General features: G+C 36.3%; 1 protein-coding gene across 7 annotated transcripts in view; it reads left to right on the top strand.

Moving 5' to 3' along the window:
- STS (steroid sulfatase) overlaps positions 1-17,650 on the top strand; it is a 102,716-nt gene that overhangs the window by 12,240 nt on the left and 72,826 nt on the right. For 5 of the 7 annotated variants that reach the window (XR_009727390.1, XM_061366506.1, XM_061366508.1 and 2 more), the window contains 3 exons: positions 9,554-9,706; positions 10,350-10,471; positions 13,077-13,199. Coding sequence is in view for 6 of the 7 variants with exons in the window: in XM_061366506.1 (XP_061222490.1) it covers positions 9,554-9,706; positions 10,350-10,471; positions 13,077-13,199 (398 nt within the window). In the remaining variant the exon portion in view is untranslated. Of the gene's footprint in view, positions 1-9,553; positions 9,707-9,896; positions 9,952-10,349; positions 10,472-13,076; positions 13,200-17,650 lie in introns of those variants that run through there. The other 2 variants (XM_061366511.1, XM_061366510.1) reach the window with 2 other exon arrangements.

Genomic DNA, 17,650 nt, shown 5'->3' with positions numbered 1-17,650 from the left:
TTGTTGCCTAATACTATCGTGTTTAAATTCTATACCTCAAATATTTCACCAAGCTAAGTATATTTGCAATTTTTTAATTTGTTTTTATTTTGGTTTTCTGAGGGAGTAATTTAGGTGTTCCTTGGTATTCTTACTGAAGTTACTAAATGATCAAATCTTTGGAATTGGGATATAAAGTTGGCTTATGTATATGCCTTATTTTGTAAATGTCTTTGCCCTTTGGCTTGCACATTTTTTAGAAGAATATGATCTATGTAGTTTGCAATCAGGCAGCTATATAACCATTATACAGCTCATAATCCTTCTCTTCCTAATTGTACAAGTGTTCTTTCCAGAGTAAATATTTTCCTGGTTTGTAAGACCTCCTAATTTTGTGATCGCCGTGTTTTGTTTTCAAATCTGTTTCCAATAATTGTATTTAGTAGTGTTTGCAATGAATAGTGCTAGTGGATAATCTCTTCATTAGAGCTGGTTAGAAAATTACTTGCCATCTTAATTCCTCCATATTGCCATTTCTGAAGGTTATTTTCAGCATGGTAATAGCGGAAAAATAAAAATCATGACTGGATAATCTTATTCTATTTGCTCTAATTTTGAATTAGGTCATAAAAAAAAAAGGGTGGTGTGTGGGTTAATCTTTTAACCCTGTTCAAAATAACATGGTAAAAAAATCTGCCAGCACGAAAGAACAACAGAAGTGATTTGGTTTCGCCATGTAAATGCTAAACGCTATTTTTCTAGATGTAAGAGTAAAGATCATGAATTTAATTTTTAGAAGTAAAAAAAACCAAACCAGCAATCTATATTTTTGGGTGTTTTATTTTTCTTTAAAATTCCTTTTATTTTGCCCCACTAGAAAGACTTTTGTCAAAATAATTCAGAACAATTTGTCATGAGACATGTTCACAACTATTTCCAGGATAAGGACATACCATTCCTCGAATATTAGTTCCATGACAGAAGTAACATAACCAGATTTTCTATTGCTTAGAAGCTTCAAAGAAGAAACTTAGTCTTCAGTAAGCAGCTACACTTATTTTAAATGTCTCTTACTTGTGCAAATTAAAAGGAAAGAGAAGCTGTGCATTTATTTCTTGTGAGCCTCCTGCTTACACCAGCAACACCGTAAGTCAGCTGAGCACAATTGAATTATTTTTTTTTACTTAAAAAGCTTTGCCATTTTTCTCCCTGGTAAAAGGTTCACTTTTAGAATCGAGATGGATTGCATCACAGCAAAGAAACTTTTGGTTAATGGTAATCAATGAAAGCAATTTGCTGTTGGATCCATTCATCCCCTTTTCATTTTAAATGTGGTAGGTTGGCCCTGGCTAACAGCCAAGCACCCACGCAGCTGCTTGCTAGTTTCCTTCCCATGCTCCTGAGTGAGATGAGGGAGAAAACAGGAAAACAGGAGGAGCAGAAGTGAGAAGACTCAAGATTTCAAATAAAGACAGGGAAACACACCTTCATAAGTACTGTCAGGGGCAAAACAACTTGGGGAATTAATGTATTGCCAGGTAGCATAAATATTTAATTTTTTATTGGAATATTGGGAAACAACATGTACAGACATCTAAATATGCAGGAAAAACACCCAGGCTCAACTTCAGATTTCTTTCTTCCATCTTCCTAGTCTCCACACCTTGACTCAAGACATGTACTAGAATGTTGCTGCATGTTGTGCTCAATCCCTTCATTGAGGCAATGGGTGGCTTATGAGGATGAAGTCAGTCCTTAGTTATGTGGAGCAGCTCCTCCTGCCCTGACCTTGTTCCCACCTTCTCCTCCTCTCTGTCCTGTCTCTGCCACTCCACCCCCTTTCCTCTGTGTTCATTCCCCAGAGTGGTTTTTGCCCTTTCTTAAATATGTTTTCCCAGGATGTTGCCACCTTGTCTGACAGGCTTAGCTATGTCTGCAGTGGGTGCATTGCAGAGGCGCCTGAAAATGACTATTCAGCACAGGACAGCCCCATGTCTATTTTCCAGAGGCCTCCCCTGCAGCCCCCTGCTGCCAATACATGGACACCCGTATTCAGTACATCACCATGAAAAAGTGATATACTGTGATATTTTGTTTTGATAAACATGGGAGATGTTTTTGGTGGTTTTTTTCCTTATGCTTTTTCTAATACATGTTCTTTATAATAGTGTTTCTGGGAAAGAGCACAAAGGCTGGACATAAGTAATAGCCCAGATGCAACCATTTCCTCTCAATTAGTTTGCATCCCTTCTAATACAGCCATTCTCAGTCTCTGCAATGGGACAAATTGAACAGGTCCTTGTGGACAAATGAGAGGGCTGCTTGCAGTACCATTTTATCCATTGAATGATCTGAGTATATCTGTATCATATGATGAGTACACTGTTACTTCTCCCACCCCTTGTGTGACAGGACTGTCCCATGATGAGAATAAATGTGTCTCCCATAGTGTGATGGGGGTCAGGGGAACATGTGTAATACTTGAGCATGTGAATAGGTTCATTCCAGTGAGACACTATCAAAATGTATGCCATCCATGTGAATTGCTTGATACTGCCCATGCAGATTAACAGACTTTTTCTTGTCATATGTCAGAAGCTAAAACATTTTTTCTTCTGTGAAAAGGAACTCGTGAAAGAAAGTAAGAGGATCTAGAAAGACTCGCCAGTCACAGGCTGGTTTAGTTGCCGTGTGTGTAGCCCTTAGGCAAGAGGGCAGCAGGGACTGGGCAGTGAACAACAGTCAGTCTGAGCTCATAGTCTGTTGGTTGGTCATCTCTGACAATATCTTCCTTGAAATATTGTCTGGCTTGAGTAACAGTATTGTATGTAATTTCTAGATAGAATATTAATCAGGTTATTGTACAGTCTGGAAAGGACGAATACTTATATACATCCTTTAGAGGAAAATTTTGCAATGAAAACTTATGAACACTTGTCCCCAGTTCTCAGATTTCAGTGTAATTATTCACAGAGTAAGAAATTGTTGCATCAGTAAGTTTGCTAGGGCACATTATACTAATTGAAAAGTAATGTAGCGGTCGTTTATTGCACAAAGTTGGTTTTTTTTCTTATTTTATGCTGAGCACAAACAGGCCATGCACCATGAAATTGAGATTTTTTTTAATGTAACTTTATTCCTTTTTGTATATATCCAGTCTAAACTAGATATTTAGGCTGTCTTTGTAATCTGTGGAAAAAGATCGTGAGCATCACTTCCAACATTTCATTATACCAATCTTAAGGAGAGATGAATCAACCTCTTAAGGTGCCTGTCTCTTCCTATTAATTAGAAAGCAAGTCTAGCTAATTAGCTTAGTCTAAATGCATAACTTTAAGATGAATAAATTCAGATGCATCATGAGTGTCTAGTTGATATGGGCCATGTAGGCATTTAACTTCTACGTGGCTAAAATAAATATTGGCTGAATAGCAGCCTTTTCTCAATTTTTGTATCTAGATCAGTCAGTTATAATAAGAGCCCTTGAGTGTTATCAAGATGCAAGTATAAATAACAATAGAGCTGCAAGTATAAATAACAATAGAGCTGTTTTAAAATTTATAATCCTACACTTTGAGAATGAATTAATGCAAATGCAAGTTCTCTTTTCTTTACGTGAAACATCCTTTTGGAAACAGTGTAACATACTGGATTATTTTACTGGTATGTTACTTGCTAGCTTTATGAGGCAAAGAAAAATTAACTGGACATTTCACTGCAATTTCTCTGTTAAACCATTTTGACTAGAAAAGTAGTTATAGATAGAAGACTATTATGTTATAAAATCCAAAGCTTTGATCTTGACAGACTTCAGAGGATGCCAGTGAATAACTCAGGGAAGAGAGATAGGTTTGGGGATGTTGAAGGCTGTTTACTTGTTTGGTTTAGGGGGGTTGTTTGTTGTTTTTTTGTGTGTGTGTTGTTTTTTTTTTTCTGTTAGGTTTAATGATTTCCTGTGACAGGCATTTGAATACTACCGTATCAGTGAAAAAGGGTTAGAAATTACTTCAGATTGGATGAAATTAAAATCCAGTATTAATTGGTTGATCATTTGTCTTACTGTCCCTCCAAAGACTTACAGCAGGACTCACATACCAACCTTCAGATCTGTACAGTATCTCTGTGAAGAAAGTGTATTGTTGGAGTCTAGTATCTTATTCTCATATTGCATGTAATTAGATTTTTTCCTTTTTAAATGTTTTGTTTGTTTGTTACTTTGAATATGAATAGAAACTCAAAGGAGATCAGTTTGGCTATAGTTGGGTGAAGGTGAAGAGACTGTAACCACTCAGTTATATTAAGGTACAGTTTATATTACAAAAGATAATCTTGTCTTCCCTTCATATTATAATTTACTACCAAGAATAAGGTTTAGTATTTATTAATACTGCCATTAAAATCTGTAATTTAATTTAGCTAACACTAGCAGTTTCTTGAGAAAACATTTAAAAATGATACCTTATTTACCTTAAGTTGAACTTGTATCTGATGGATGCTGTGTGGCTTCATCTCTATTTGATTCAGACACAATAATTAATCTTGCTTGAGCAAGAAATATGATTATTTGCTCTGGTGTTCTTCCGAGCTCATGTTAAGCAAAATTTCTGTCTTGCAATGAGAAAACTTTTAATAAATTTAATACTGATTTTCATTTTTGTACATAGTTACCTGAAGATGCACACTGAAATGTAATGGCACTCTTCAGAAAAACGTTATGGTGTTTTTAGAGACACAGATATCAATCAGTTTACAGATACAGAGACACCCAGCCTTCTGTGGCCACACTGTGAGAGGGCTGAATGCAAATCAGTTCCAACCTGGGAAAGAAATAGTCATCTTAATCTGGCACTGAATCTGAAGTGCCTAACCAATAGGTAGGATGGAAGAATCCCAAAAATGTAATTTGAAGATATGTAGAAGAAGTAGGCTATATGTATATATGCATCCACATACATGTGCAGATATGTATAGTGACACATCTATCTATGTATGTATATACATATGCATGGATACATATACATATGCAATGATTAAAGTATCATAGTTTGAAATGGAATGTATGAAATCTAAATTCTTACATAGCTCTTGTTGTGTGAAATTAAGCACCTCTTAAATATATTCAACTTAGCAGCCACGTTGGGATGAAAAAAGGTACTATTAGTCCTATTATATCACAGCGCAAGTGAAACAGATATTGAAAACTGCACTTAGTTGTCTTGCATGCAATTAAGGAAAAATTTTGCCACCTGAATCTAAAGCCTTCAAAGCTGAAGATTACTGTAGGAACATTTAAAGGATGTTGTGGAAGTCAAATAATAGCAAATTGGTTCAATGCAAAAAAAAAACCAAAACCAAACCCAAATTAAACAAAAGTTGATTGGTTCAAAATAGACTAAAATAAATTCATGAAGGGAAAAGAATCTACAGGGAAATATTCAATACAGTGCTCTTCTGTTCAAAATGCCCTAAATGCTGACTGTCAAAAGCTAGAAGGGTGCTCTAGTAAAAGAATATACTCGCCAAGTTTCTTACATTCTTACCTTAAGTATTTGGATTGTTTGCTGCTGGAGACCAAATACTAGGTTAAATGGAAGCTTCATCTGATTTGGTGTAATCATTTATATGTTAGATCTGCACATGCCTGTCTTTTCACCATTAAAAACCATAGTGTGACACAGATGAGCCTCTATATCCTCAGAGTTTCATTCTCATGTTCTTCCCTTTTTACTCCTCTGAATTTCTTTGTTGTTGTCTGTTCTGCTCAATTTCATCCATCCAATATTTCTTGCTTTCTAAGCACATCCTTTCAAGATGCATAAAAGTCTACTGTAGCGTGTACACTAGAGGAATCAGAGTTGTTGGGATTAATTTATTTTCCTGTTTCTGTGTTGATTTCACTTCAAGGACATGATACCAGGTGGAGGCAGATAGCCTAGCATGTAAGAGTGCCTACAGATACTACTTCAGAGTGGAGGAATATACAGCAATATTACATCAGAGACATCTTTCAGTAACATTTTTCGTTGTTGATTTGCAAAATGAGAAATGAGGTACTAAATGAGGCTAACTTCTGCAGGAACAGATTCAGAAAATAGTATTTTCAGCCACTTTGCAAATTACAGTGACCCGGTTGATACTGGGCACAGCTATTGTTAACATTGCTGTGTAGATTTATTTAAAATATTATATGAATGTGTCCTGGGTTCAGCAGTAGCAGTTATTTTTCTCCTTCTTGGCAGCTGGTGCAGTGCTGTGTTTTGACTTTCGGGCTGGGAACAGAGCTGATAACGATGTTTTGGTTTGGCCAAGGACTTTGTGAGCCTCATGCTCTGCCAAGGAGGAGGGGAAGCCGGGAGGAAGCAGAGACAGGACACCTGACCCAAACTGACCAAAGAGGTATTCCATAACACAGCACGTCATGCCCAGGACGTAACTGGGAGTTACCCAAAAGGGCTAGGAGACTGCGGGGTTGAAGAAGGTATCGGTTGGTGCTTGGTCGGGCTGGGGGGGCAAGTTATCGGTCGCCTGGTGATGAGGTGTTGTGGGGGGCGAGTTATCGGTCTCCTGGTGATGAGGTGTTGTATCCTCTTCCCTTGTTATTTCCTTTATCATTACTATTATTGGTGGTAGCAGTAGTGATTTTTGTTATACCTTAGTCACTAAACTGTTCTTATCTCAACCCATGGGAGTTGTATTCTTTCTGATTCTCCTCTCCGTCCCTCCAGGAGTATGGGGAGAGTAAGAAGGGGGAGGAGTGAGTGAAAAGCTGTCTGGCTGGGCTTAAACTATGACAGAATGTTTATTTAAAATATTATTTTTCACTATGTATATGTATAGCATATACAGCTAAAGATTGTAAAGTTTGAGCAAGGTGATAAAGTTTCTTAGGTATTTTCCTCTCATATCTCTATGCAGACTTGAAATCTCTTTAAAATTCATATAAATTGTAGTCAGCTAATTTTGAAGATATTTCACTCATTTTTTAGATTGCTTTCATTCTGTAAAATAAAATACAGCTGCTACTTTGGTTTCCAACAGTAACTTTGCTCAGTAAAAGGAAAATTAATTTGCTTTGTTCATTAGTGGCTAAAGACCCCACACATATTCAAAAAGACTGCTCACCATAGTTCCATACCTCCTAATTAAAACACAGGATAATTTGTTTGTACCAGTTGAATTAAACCTTGGAATTGTTGTTTGGAAAACTTTCAAAACCAGATAGCTTTGTGCTTTTAAAATGATGGTTTTATTAGTGGCAGGAGCATATATTTCTAGGTTTTATTCAGATGTGAAGCCTGCAATAAAACTGAGGACACTCAATAATTCTATTAAATAAATGTGCATGTCCTGCGAGCATCAGCGCAATTCTATATATGTCACTGACATACATGTCACCCTTTTCAGCATCCCTATTACCATGGGCCTTGAGACCCTTGCAGTCTGAATAGTGGAGTAGGAGCTAAAGGTCTGGCAGCAGGTTGTTCCTGTCCTATGGGGTCAGGGTGCTAGCTGTTCTCTGCAGTGCGTGGGAAGAAAATCACATTTATCCTTTCAGGGAAGAAAGCTGAACCTACTGTGCAGATTATGTCTGCAGTGTGGCAGGTGCTACACAGCTTCATTAATATGGTAATTGGATGGAGGGTTGGTTAGATGCATCCCACCAAGCAGAACTGCATTTAGTGATTTAGTCTTAAAGTTTGTGTATGTATTTTCCAAATCTGAAACAAAGTAGATTGCTTCCCATGGAATAACCCAGGTAATGAACTGTTGCCACAGTGATAAGGCTGGAATCGATCTTTAGGTGCTGCTCACTGAAATCCAAACCAGAAATGTTGTCATCAAAGCAAGGTCAATGGGTTAAAAAGCATATATTAAGCAGTAAAAATCAGCTAATATACTTATTAGTGTTTTATCTGTATGAAAACAAGTAGTAAGAGTCCCAGTTTATTGGTTGATCCCCACTATTTCGACTTGCATCAGTCCCAGACTGCCCAGGCTCTTTCCAGTCAGTTCTCTTCATCTGCCATAATCATAGCTCCTCATCTATTTCATCCCAGATACTCCCATTACTGTCACCTGTTTCCTGAATTTGTTTTCCTATCCACTGTCATCCTGTCCCTTCCAGTTTCTTAAACCCTCTACCATTTCTCCTAATTTCAGCCTGCAATTCTCATTCCAGCTGGGCCTCAGGCTTTCCTTCTTGCTCTTTGTTCAAGTCAGTGCAAGCTCTTCTAGTTCTGACTACTTCATCTTCTCCACAGATACTTTTAACCACCACACCTCACTGATACATGAATGCATCTCTCTTGATGTCTAGTCTGCACCAGCTCTTCTAGTCCTGGCTTCTTCTCTCTTATCTTCCCTCTGTTACTTTTATCTACCGTAACTCACTGATTTACAAGTTTTTCATTTCTTGACCTGCTGTCCCCATTCTCTGTCGAAGTTCTTGTTTCTAGTTTCCTTTTCTACTCTTTTACTTTCAAATTTCCACCTCAGTCCTGGTTTCCTCCCCTTTCCTTCTTGTCCCAGCATAATCCAGGGTGCAGGCGTGACTCATGTCTCATCTGCATTTGAAAAAGACTGCCTGCATCCAGAAATGATGGAAGTATTACTAGAGGCAAAGGAGAGTGAGTCTCTGTTCTTTTTTGATGTGTATACCTGATACAATCCTTCACAGCCTAGAGGCACTCAATTGCAGCCAGAGCATACTTGATGCAGTTTAAAACAGAGATATGACAAGTCCCTGCTTAGCTAAAATACTAATAGACTGTGCTCTTATCATAAAAGATGGTGTGTAGTATTGTGTACAATACATTCTTCTTCCTGTTTTAAGTTGGATATAGCATGAGCATTTTTTATTGAACATTGTGATATAAAATATTTTTACATAATTTTGCTACAGGCCCTGGTATTAAAAATATCTGCAAAGAGCTTTTTCTTGAACATTCTTTTCAGTAATTTCGTAATGTATGTCTTCATTTCCTTTTGGATAGTACTTATTCCTGTCAAGAAACTAGAGCTGGGTTGTTGTTTTTTTTTCCCTTTGTTGACAAGATATTCAGTCATTTACGTTGGTAGCAGAATTGATGAACATTTTTTTGTTGTTTTTTTTTTCTTTGTTTTTCCTGCAATGAACCTTGGAAATTTTGGTCCTAAAAGATTTCAGTTTCTGTGTTCCCTAAATCACATTTATACCTAAAAAAAATAAATAAATTATTTGCTGTCATATTTACTGCTGTATAGTGCATCTCTGTATGCAAAAGTATTGTTACTGAGGTTGTGACTAATTCTGTGTTCATCTTTATATAAAGGATTCATCTGTGTAAAGGGGTGAAAGGAAAAATTATCTATATACTAAAAGATGTATTTTAATTTTTAAGAAATATAACAGAGAAAATAATGTTAAAAAAAACTCTTCAGAAAAAAAAAAAAAAGCCATATAAAAATCTCCAGGCTATTTTTTTTTCTTCTAATATACAGTCCAGAGCAATAAATAATAGGACTAAATTTGATTAACAGTAAAATTTAAAAAAAGTCTCAACTATTATGTATTCCACCTCTTCTTATGCACCAGGAAGAAGATGAGACTCCTTTTATTTCTACTAATTTGCCAGTGTGCCATAAACAGTGTTGAAGCATACAGTGCTTCAAGTCCCAGTCTCATTTTACTGATGGCTGATGATCTTGGTATTGGAGACCTAGGATGTTATGGGAACAGAACATTAAGGTATGATGATACAGGTGAGGGAGTCAGAGCTTTATTTTAGTTTTTCTATGGATTTGTAAAGTTAAAACCCCAAAACATTCAGAGATTTCATTAGTTCTTTATAGGTAAGCAAAGTTAATATCCTTTCTGGAGAACAGCATATTTAATCTTTGTTTTCTTTTCTTAACAAGAAGACTTATCTGTTTTATTTATCCTGCTGAAAAGTTGCATTATAAACAGAGAATTGAGCAACCAACAAAATAAGGGTAGATCTAGGGAAGCAAAGTATAATCAACAATTGTAGTTTAAAATACACATGACACAAGTACTATAAGCGTATTTTGAAGCATTCGTGAGTTAAGCAAAGCTTGTCACTAGCCAATCATAAATAAAGTGCTGATCTTTCTTTCCTTCATCTTCATGCTGTACTCAATAAATTCATTAAAACAGGTGTTAATGTACCTAACACCTAATGTAAAAATATTTGACACAATAGTATTTAGAATTGCAACCCTACCATGGTTTTGATAATTTGCATACAATAAATCTTAACTTGATTTTCCTGATAGTATTTTATTTCAGATGCCTTGATCTTGCCATGCCCATTTCCAAATAATTATCTTTGTGTATTCTTTTGTTGTCTTTCCTGCTTATGTTTTTCTAGAACCCCTAATATTGACAGGCTCGCAGAGGAAGGAGTGACACTTACTCATCACATAGCAGCATCCCCACTTTGTACTCCGAGTAGGGCTGCTTTCCTGACTGGGCGATATCCTATCAGATCAGGTAAAATTTCATTGCTTTATATGTAAATGTAATATTTTATTTGTAGTAAATGTATGCATTTTCTTCACTGGCTTTTCTTCCTATCTTTATCATTACTTGATTAGGTACTTATTTCAGTGACCAATAAAGCTCAGTGAAGCTGGTCAGCATTTCAAATCTTCCATATATATATGGGAAATTCTCACATTTCAGATAAGTTAACACAAAAATAAAGCCCCTTTTTACTGGGAAAAAGATTTTTAAAATAGTGAGGAAAAAATCTGATTGTCTTTTTTTAATGTAAGGAGCAGACAAATTCCATTGATTTCCTCCACCTTCCAAATGACCTCCCTGTCTGCCTCCCCAGTCATGTTCAGGCTGCTCCCAGGATATCTGAGGGCAACCTAACTGTTAAGCATCACAGAGATTCATCTAGAAAGACACAATGGAAAACCTGGTGTAAATCCTTCTGCTCAGACATTTCTGTTTCTAGAAAATTTTTTGATTTAGACAAGTTGTTATTTTTTTTCAGGGTGGCAGGGGGTGGAGGAGGTGAGGGTGTTGGAGTGTATGTTGGATATTCCTTAAGATGTTCTAGCAGCCCGTAATACTGGGAAGACGAAAGAAAAAAAAAACTCTCCCTTCTAAGTATTTTTGTTCCATATCTATGCATACACAGTGTGAAGTACCCCATGAATGTATGCTTTTAAATTACCTGATCCAAAGCCCAGTTGAGGAAGTGAAGATCCAGTCTATTTTAGTGTGCTGGGACTGAGCCCCTCAGTGCTTAGCCATGCAACTTTAACATTCCCTTAACATCATTTTTAGCAAGGATCATTATACATTAATCAGATCACTTGTTCATTAGTGATAAAACATCCTGTCCTTCCTTCTGGGAGTGAAAGCAAAGCAAGACTCTGGAGCCTACTTGATACATTTGTGCTCATTCAAATCAAGTAACAAGCTTCTGCAAAAGTGCTAGCTAATATAACTTGCAAAATTTTCTGTTACATTCAGCTGCAAAGGAAAATTTACCTGTTACAGCTAAATTGCTATTAATATTTACTGTAGGTAAAGCCACAGGTCACTTTCCATTACGACCCGTGTTCTTATTTCCAAAAAAAATAGCATTTGAACTGATTTGTTTCTTAACTCTCTGGTAAACCAGATTATTTCCATGTTTGTACAAAAATTTTCTTTGTCTTAATTAAATGACTAAATTGCTAAATGTGGACTATTTCCAAACGTCAATGAATACTAATAAAGGGTTATTTTATCTAGAAGATTCTAGAATCATGATGTGGAAAAAAATGTTAGAAATCTAAAAATCCTGCTAATAGAGCTGAAGAAAAATATTCCAAAATGCAGTATTTGATGAGAGACACCCCCAGACAAAGGCAGCAATAAAAAAAAATATATAAAAAAAAAATCATAGTTCTCTCATTCTGGTACCTTCAGGGAATTACACTGATTTCAGTTACCAGACATTGAAGTGCATAAAAAATAAATATGAATAAATATGTAATAAGTAAAATATCGATATGTATAGGTGACTAAAACTACCTAAAATGTTGATCAATAAAGCTAGCTGGGGTGAAAAACTGAAGTCAGTATTTGGCGGATAAGTTGAGCTCTCTTTAATAAACCAGTCAAACAAGTCTTTTTCTTATCTAACCACAAGGGATACCAGAGGGAAGAGTCTGGTTGTCTACATCAGTCATGTAACTTTGGCACTGAAATCATACAGTTGCATAATTCAGACTTCCTGGAGATGCATCTGCACAGATTTGCATAGATATTCTGTGTTCTTTCTGTCTATACTTGGACCCAGCTCTCATCTGGAATCCTAGTAATCTAATTTTCATGAACCTGAGCTCTCAAGTTCCTCATCCTAAGAGTAGTTTATAAGCTCAAGTTTATGTTCCTCAGACTCTCAGCATATAATGTAGAAATCACTGTGCCTTATTTAGATGTTGTCTTGTTAGCTGATACCTTATGCTTCTTTAATGCACTCTGTGTGCTTTGAATCATGGGCCTTCATACTGTTGCAGCACTGGTCCTATCCTACCAAAGCCGAGTGCCTTAGCCACTCTATTTCCAGAATCAGACTCTCTCTTGCTCTTTTTTCACCTCATGTTACTTACATGCTCAACTGTAAGAGTGCCCTATTTCAACTGCTTTCTTTCAAATAACCTTAAAGTCTTGTAGAAAACCACGCATGAGGATAGTCGAAGTTCTGAGAGTAGAACGTGGGAGTGATCTTGCTTCATTCTCAGCTCCATTCCTTCCTCAGGTACAAGAAAACTGAATTATGCAAGCTCAACTTTTTTCAGATATATTATACCTTAGAACATGTACAGAAGGGGCTGTAGCTTTTTATGTGATGGCTGGCTCCACGACTATAAGCAGAGAATTTTTCTCTCCGCTTCTTAATTTCCGATGTCGATGCAGGAAAGACCTTGCTCAGCTAAATGGATGATTGTATCTGCCACTTGCAACATTTAGTGTCTGGTGGCAGTATGTAATCTAAGTGATACCAGCTAAAGCAAAATAGTGCATGCAGAAAGAATGAATGGGAATTGTTTCACTATATCAACCAAGTCTCATTCATTTTCATTGTACTTAGGAATGGCTGCCTTCTCACGAGTTGGTGTCTTCTTATTTTCTGCCTCTTCTGGGGGACTTCCTTCTGAAGAAATAACTTTTTCCAGACTCCTGAAGGAGAGAGGTTATGCAACTGCTTTAATAGGTAAAATTGCACACATATACAGAATTATTTTTCATTCATTCCAATCAAAAGAACATTAGCTTTCCATATAGGCCATTAAGTATCTGCATTAAGCTTTTTTCCCCCACAGCATAATGAATTTATTTTTCTGGCACAGAGCTGATCACATTCCCATGCATATGTGAAGCACTAATCAGGTAAGTATGTCTAATTCACTTCTGTAGTTACAGTCTCATCATGCAAGGTACTGAAGAAACATGATGAACAAATTGAAAATTAGTCAAGCTCTTGGAAAGTTTTCAGTGCAAATAGGAGTTTGATTACAACAGAGAGACAATAAGGGATCAGTTGCAGGGTACAAGTCAGCGCAGTGGTGGGATTCATTTCACCAGTTTTCAAATATCCATAAAGTAGATGATGTAGTATGTACACTAACCGTCTGGATTCTCTTCTTAGTGCCATTTCTAGGAAATTTAGTTCATCCTGTGGTAGATGTCTAATATAAAAATGTGTTTCTCTCTCATTATAAAAATAGTTCAGAGAACTAACTGCAGCATAAATATCCAGTGATGAGTAAAAGGAATACCATTAGATTAATAATAAATTGAATTGGAATTAGTATCATAAAGGTATAACATTTAAATAATGTTGGGAGGCTTTTTTGTAATTTGGCCATGGACTTATTCCACACTGCTTACATTTTAGAATATTTTTGTGAAATACAACTTCTATTACATAATGTATTTCTGTCAAGTAATTACCAGGAAATAGTTGTTTAGAGAACATCATACCGGAATGTTACTACATTAATTTAGATGATTGATGTACCTAATTTTACCCAATTTGATTTTCAATTGTAATAGGAGCTTGCAATTTTGGGAGTAGTTTTTGTTTAAAAAAATCAGTGTATTTAGTATGGCTAGCAATTCATATCACTGTTTAAAAATATCTGTATGATGTAGCTAGCCAGTACTGATGTTTGTAACTAAAAATCCTACTTAGCGATTCCACAGTCTGAGAAAGTATAAACTACCTTGATGTTTTGACAGAGTCAAAATATAAACCCAGAAAATCTTAGCAGAAGTATATTTAGTGCAGGTGTATTTGAATCATAGTGTAAAAAAGCCATTCATAATTTGTCATGTTCATCATGGAGTTAATTCCTATTGCTCCATATTCAATTAAAAACTGCAAAGAAATCATTTTTCTGTTTGCAAAAAGCACTGTAATACAACTCATTTTCTGGGGCTGACCTAGTTAATGTTCTTTTTTTAACTACTTTCACTGCAACATGACAGCTTGCCGCTTAGATCTCCAGAAGTTATCTCCATGATGCTTAATGAACAGTTCTTCCAAGTGGCCTGAATGATAGCTGTGAAACCATAAGATGTAATATTAACATATCCTTAGAGTATAATGAAGGCTTCTAAAAATCAAGAAGTGCATTAAAATTAAGGATAAAGCATGTGTAAATGACAAAAAGAAAAATTATGTAGATTTGAAGACTAGATAGGCAGACTCTGATTCCCAGCCAGGCCATTTTCTCTCTCTGCTGGTATTCTTATCACATCATATTTGGTCTAGGTCAGGGAGTCTTTGCTTGTTTCAGTCTAACTCAGCAATTCCGAAACAATTAATTGTCAAATCCTTCACCACTGAAGGACTGGCATAAGGGTAATTTGAAGCCTTTCAGTTCCTCAAGTCTGTATTGTCAGTTCCTTTTTTTTTTTTCCCTAAATTTCTCTCCCCTTTACTCTCCAAGGGCACTTTTTTCTTCCCTAAATGCATTTTCATTTCTTCTTTTTAATTTTCTCCATGTCTCCGCATATATGCTTCTTGCTTGGTACATCCTGAGATATATTTTAGCTATGAATCTATTTTATATATGCACTTTTTTACCTCATTGTTTTTCCCCTGTGACACAAAGAAGATGACATCCAATAGATCTGGCAGGAAGAGACACAGTCAGAAGATCTGTAACAAAATCAAGTTTTCTCAAAACAGGTAGATGCATTGCATATGTAATTTTCACCAGTTAAGGATCTCAGGGATTAGCAAGAACTGTTGATGTTTTATAGGAAATAACTATTTATAATGCAAAAATTCTACTGAAAGTAGATGGATATTTTTTTAACTACTACTATACTCAATTACAGTTAGCTTTTCCTCACTACTGTTATCCAGTATATTATGTATATATATATCCAGTGTGTTGTCCAGCATCCAGAGAACTTTAAAATCCACCTATGTATCTTGTCTCCAAAGTTTAAAATAATAATGCATAAACTGAGACTTGTATCTTTCCTCCAGAATGAGTTGTTGTAATATTTGGACACATCACAGTAGCGATGTGTCCAATACAAAATTGTGAGAGTCTATGGAGCACAATTAATGGAACAGCTTAAAAAGTGACTATATTAACAATATATGCTTAATACTTATTATTGCTGTGTACTTCATGTATATATATTACTTTGAGCACATAAAATATTTCTTTTTGGATCTTGCTCTGCATCTTCCATCTTACGATTTATCTGAAGAGCAGAACTATATCATTATATACAACTCAGTCTTCATAATGCTCCCCTTTCAACTGTCTGAAGGAAAAGTAAAGGGGAAACATTGATTTTTTTGCAGCTTCTCCAGCAGTCTGGGTTCTGAAAAACTGAGTTCCAAATGAAGTTTCTTGGCTGAATAGGACTTGACGTCCTTTCCATGTGCCTTTCATTGCATCGCTCTTGCTCTGTAGAAGCCTTATTTGGGGCCAAAGGAGAAAAAAAAAGATTTCAAATTATTCAGGTACAAATAATTTACAATTAACAGCATAAATCTCACTCAAAAGCTTGCTGGAATCTGCTGAAATGTGTATGATGCTTGTCTGAAGTGTCCATGCTATGAAGCTTCACTTGACAAGGAGGTGAGAGAGTTTTGCACTGCCCTCAGATTCACAAAGGCCCCAGAGTGTAAAGCACATTACAATAATCTGTTGAAACACTAGCTCAAGACAGCAGTTGTTGTCATAAGGAATGAAACAAAACATGTATTGTGGGCCCAGTCATCACTTGCTTTTTCAGAGTAGCACAGCATTTATCAAAACCCTCTACCTCGCCAGCCAGTTGAGAATGGCAATTGCGTTTTTCCATCACAGCTGCGGACATAATTTTAGCCAGTGCTTCTGTGCTTTTCCCAGCTAACCTGCTGTCTGCTTTGTTTGGCTTAAGTTGCTTCTCAACAAATCTTTTTTTGAGACCCAAGTTCATCTTGACATTGAACAGTTTGTTGTGCTTGCTAAAACGCTTTTGAAATAACAGCTCCTATATTTTCCCCTGTCCTAATTTGTTGTTGCCAGATTCTTCTGTCCTAGCTTGCAGTGTCTACTTTTATTGAGATCTAGTTTAAACAAACATCTTTGTATCATAATAAATGACTTTGAAAGTATGCTTAAGTTGATATGGTTTCTTTTTCTTATTTTTTACTGAATTATAAGTGATTTGAGATTAAGAAATAACAGAGAAAAAAAACCCCATACTTTAAGATCATTTGTGTTTGTGGTTTGTGGTTATAAATCTCTAACTTTATTTCCGTTACCTAACTTGGTAAGAATTGTTACATCCTAGCAAAATCTGTATCCTTGCTTGCCAGGAATGAAATTCAGAATTGCAGCCTTGGCTAGCCTGTTATGGCACCATTCTAACATCTGAAAATTCAGTACAGTGGCGTGCATTTCTGGTTTTGTAATTAGTCACAGAAACGCTCACTGGACCACATCAAAAGTAGTGATGATAGCCATTCTGCCCACAGAAAGCAGATTTCCTCCTCAGGTGAGGCGGTATCTGACAGTTAAGAGGGAAAATTTCTGATGGGATGAGAAAGCTATGAACACCTGCATTTCACTGGCACATAGGAGGACCTGAAAATGCTTTTATAGCTGCATCTGTAACCTACTGAAGGCATTTCTAACCTAAGACCATCAAGATATACACAAGGAGAAGTGGAGTCAATTAAACACTCAGGTTCAAGATTTCTGTTGTGTTTAAATTCACCTTTGCTGTAAAAGGGAAATAATTACATTGATCCCATTTGCAAGGCACTATCTCAAAAAATCAGAACTGATCCCCGTCCTCACTCTCTTTGGTATGCAGTATCTGCATTTGTCTTTGCCAAAGGAAGAAGTGCAGGTCAATGTGCTGCTCTCTAGATCCCCAAGATGCTCAGGACTGCCTGTGTCAGGATTTTTTCTTACAGATGTGTAAAAGCTGCGATGCTGCAGGAAAGGGAAAAATTCTATTTGTCCTTTTTGCTTGTTATGTACTTTCTACCACCTGTATCCTGAAGTCTCTAGAACAAAATATTTCAAATGTCTTTGGGCTAGCTTATGGGAATGAGGACTTACTGGGTTTGTGGGGAGTTTTGTTTATTTATTTAAAGATCATGATCCCTAAAATAATGCTGGTCATGTGTAGGTATTTGAT

This window comes from Neopsephotus bourkii, unplaced genomic scaffold (genome assembly GCF_033783945.1).
Source record: "Neopsephotus bourkii isolate Nb327-2 ecotype Australia unplaced genomic scaffold, CSIRO-AGI_Nbou_v1 NB_1346, whole genome shotgun sequence".
Classification (NCBI taxonomy): Eukaryota; Metazoa; Chordata; class Aves; order Psittaciformes; family Psittacidae; genus Neopsephotus; species Neopsephotus bourkii.
Note: the sequence above shows the minus strand (reverse complement) of the source record. Positions and strands in the feature narration are given on the sequence as shown.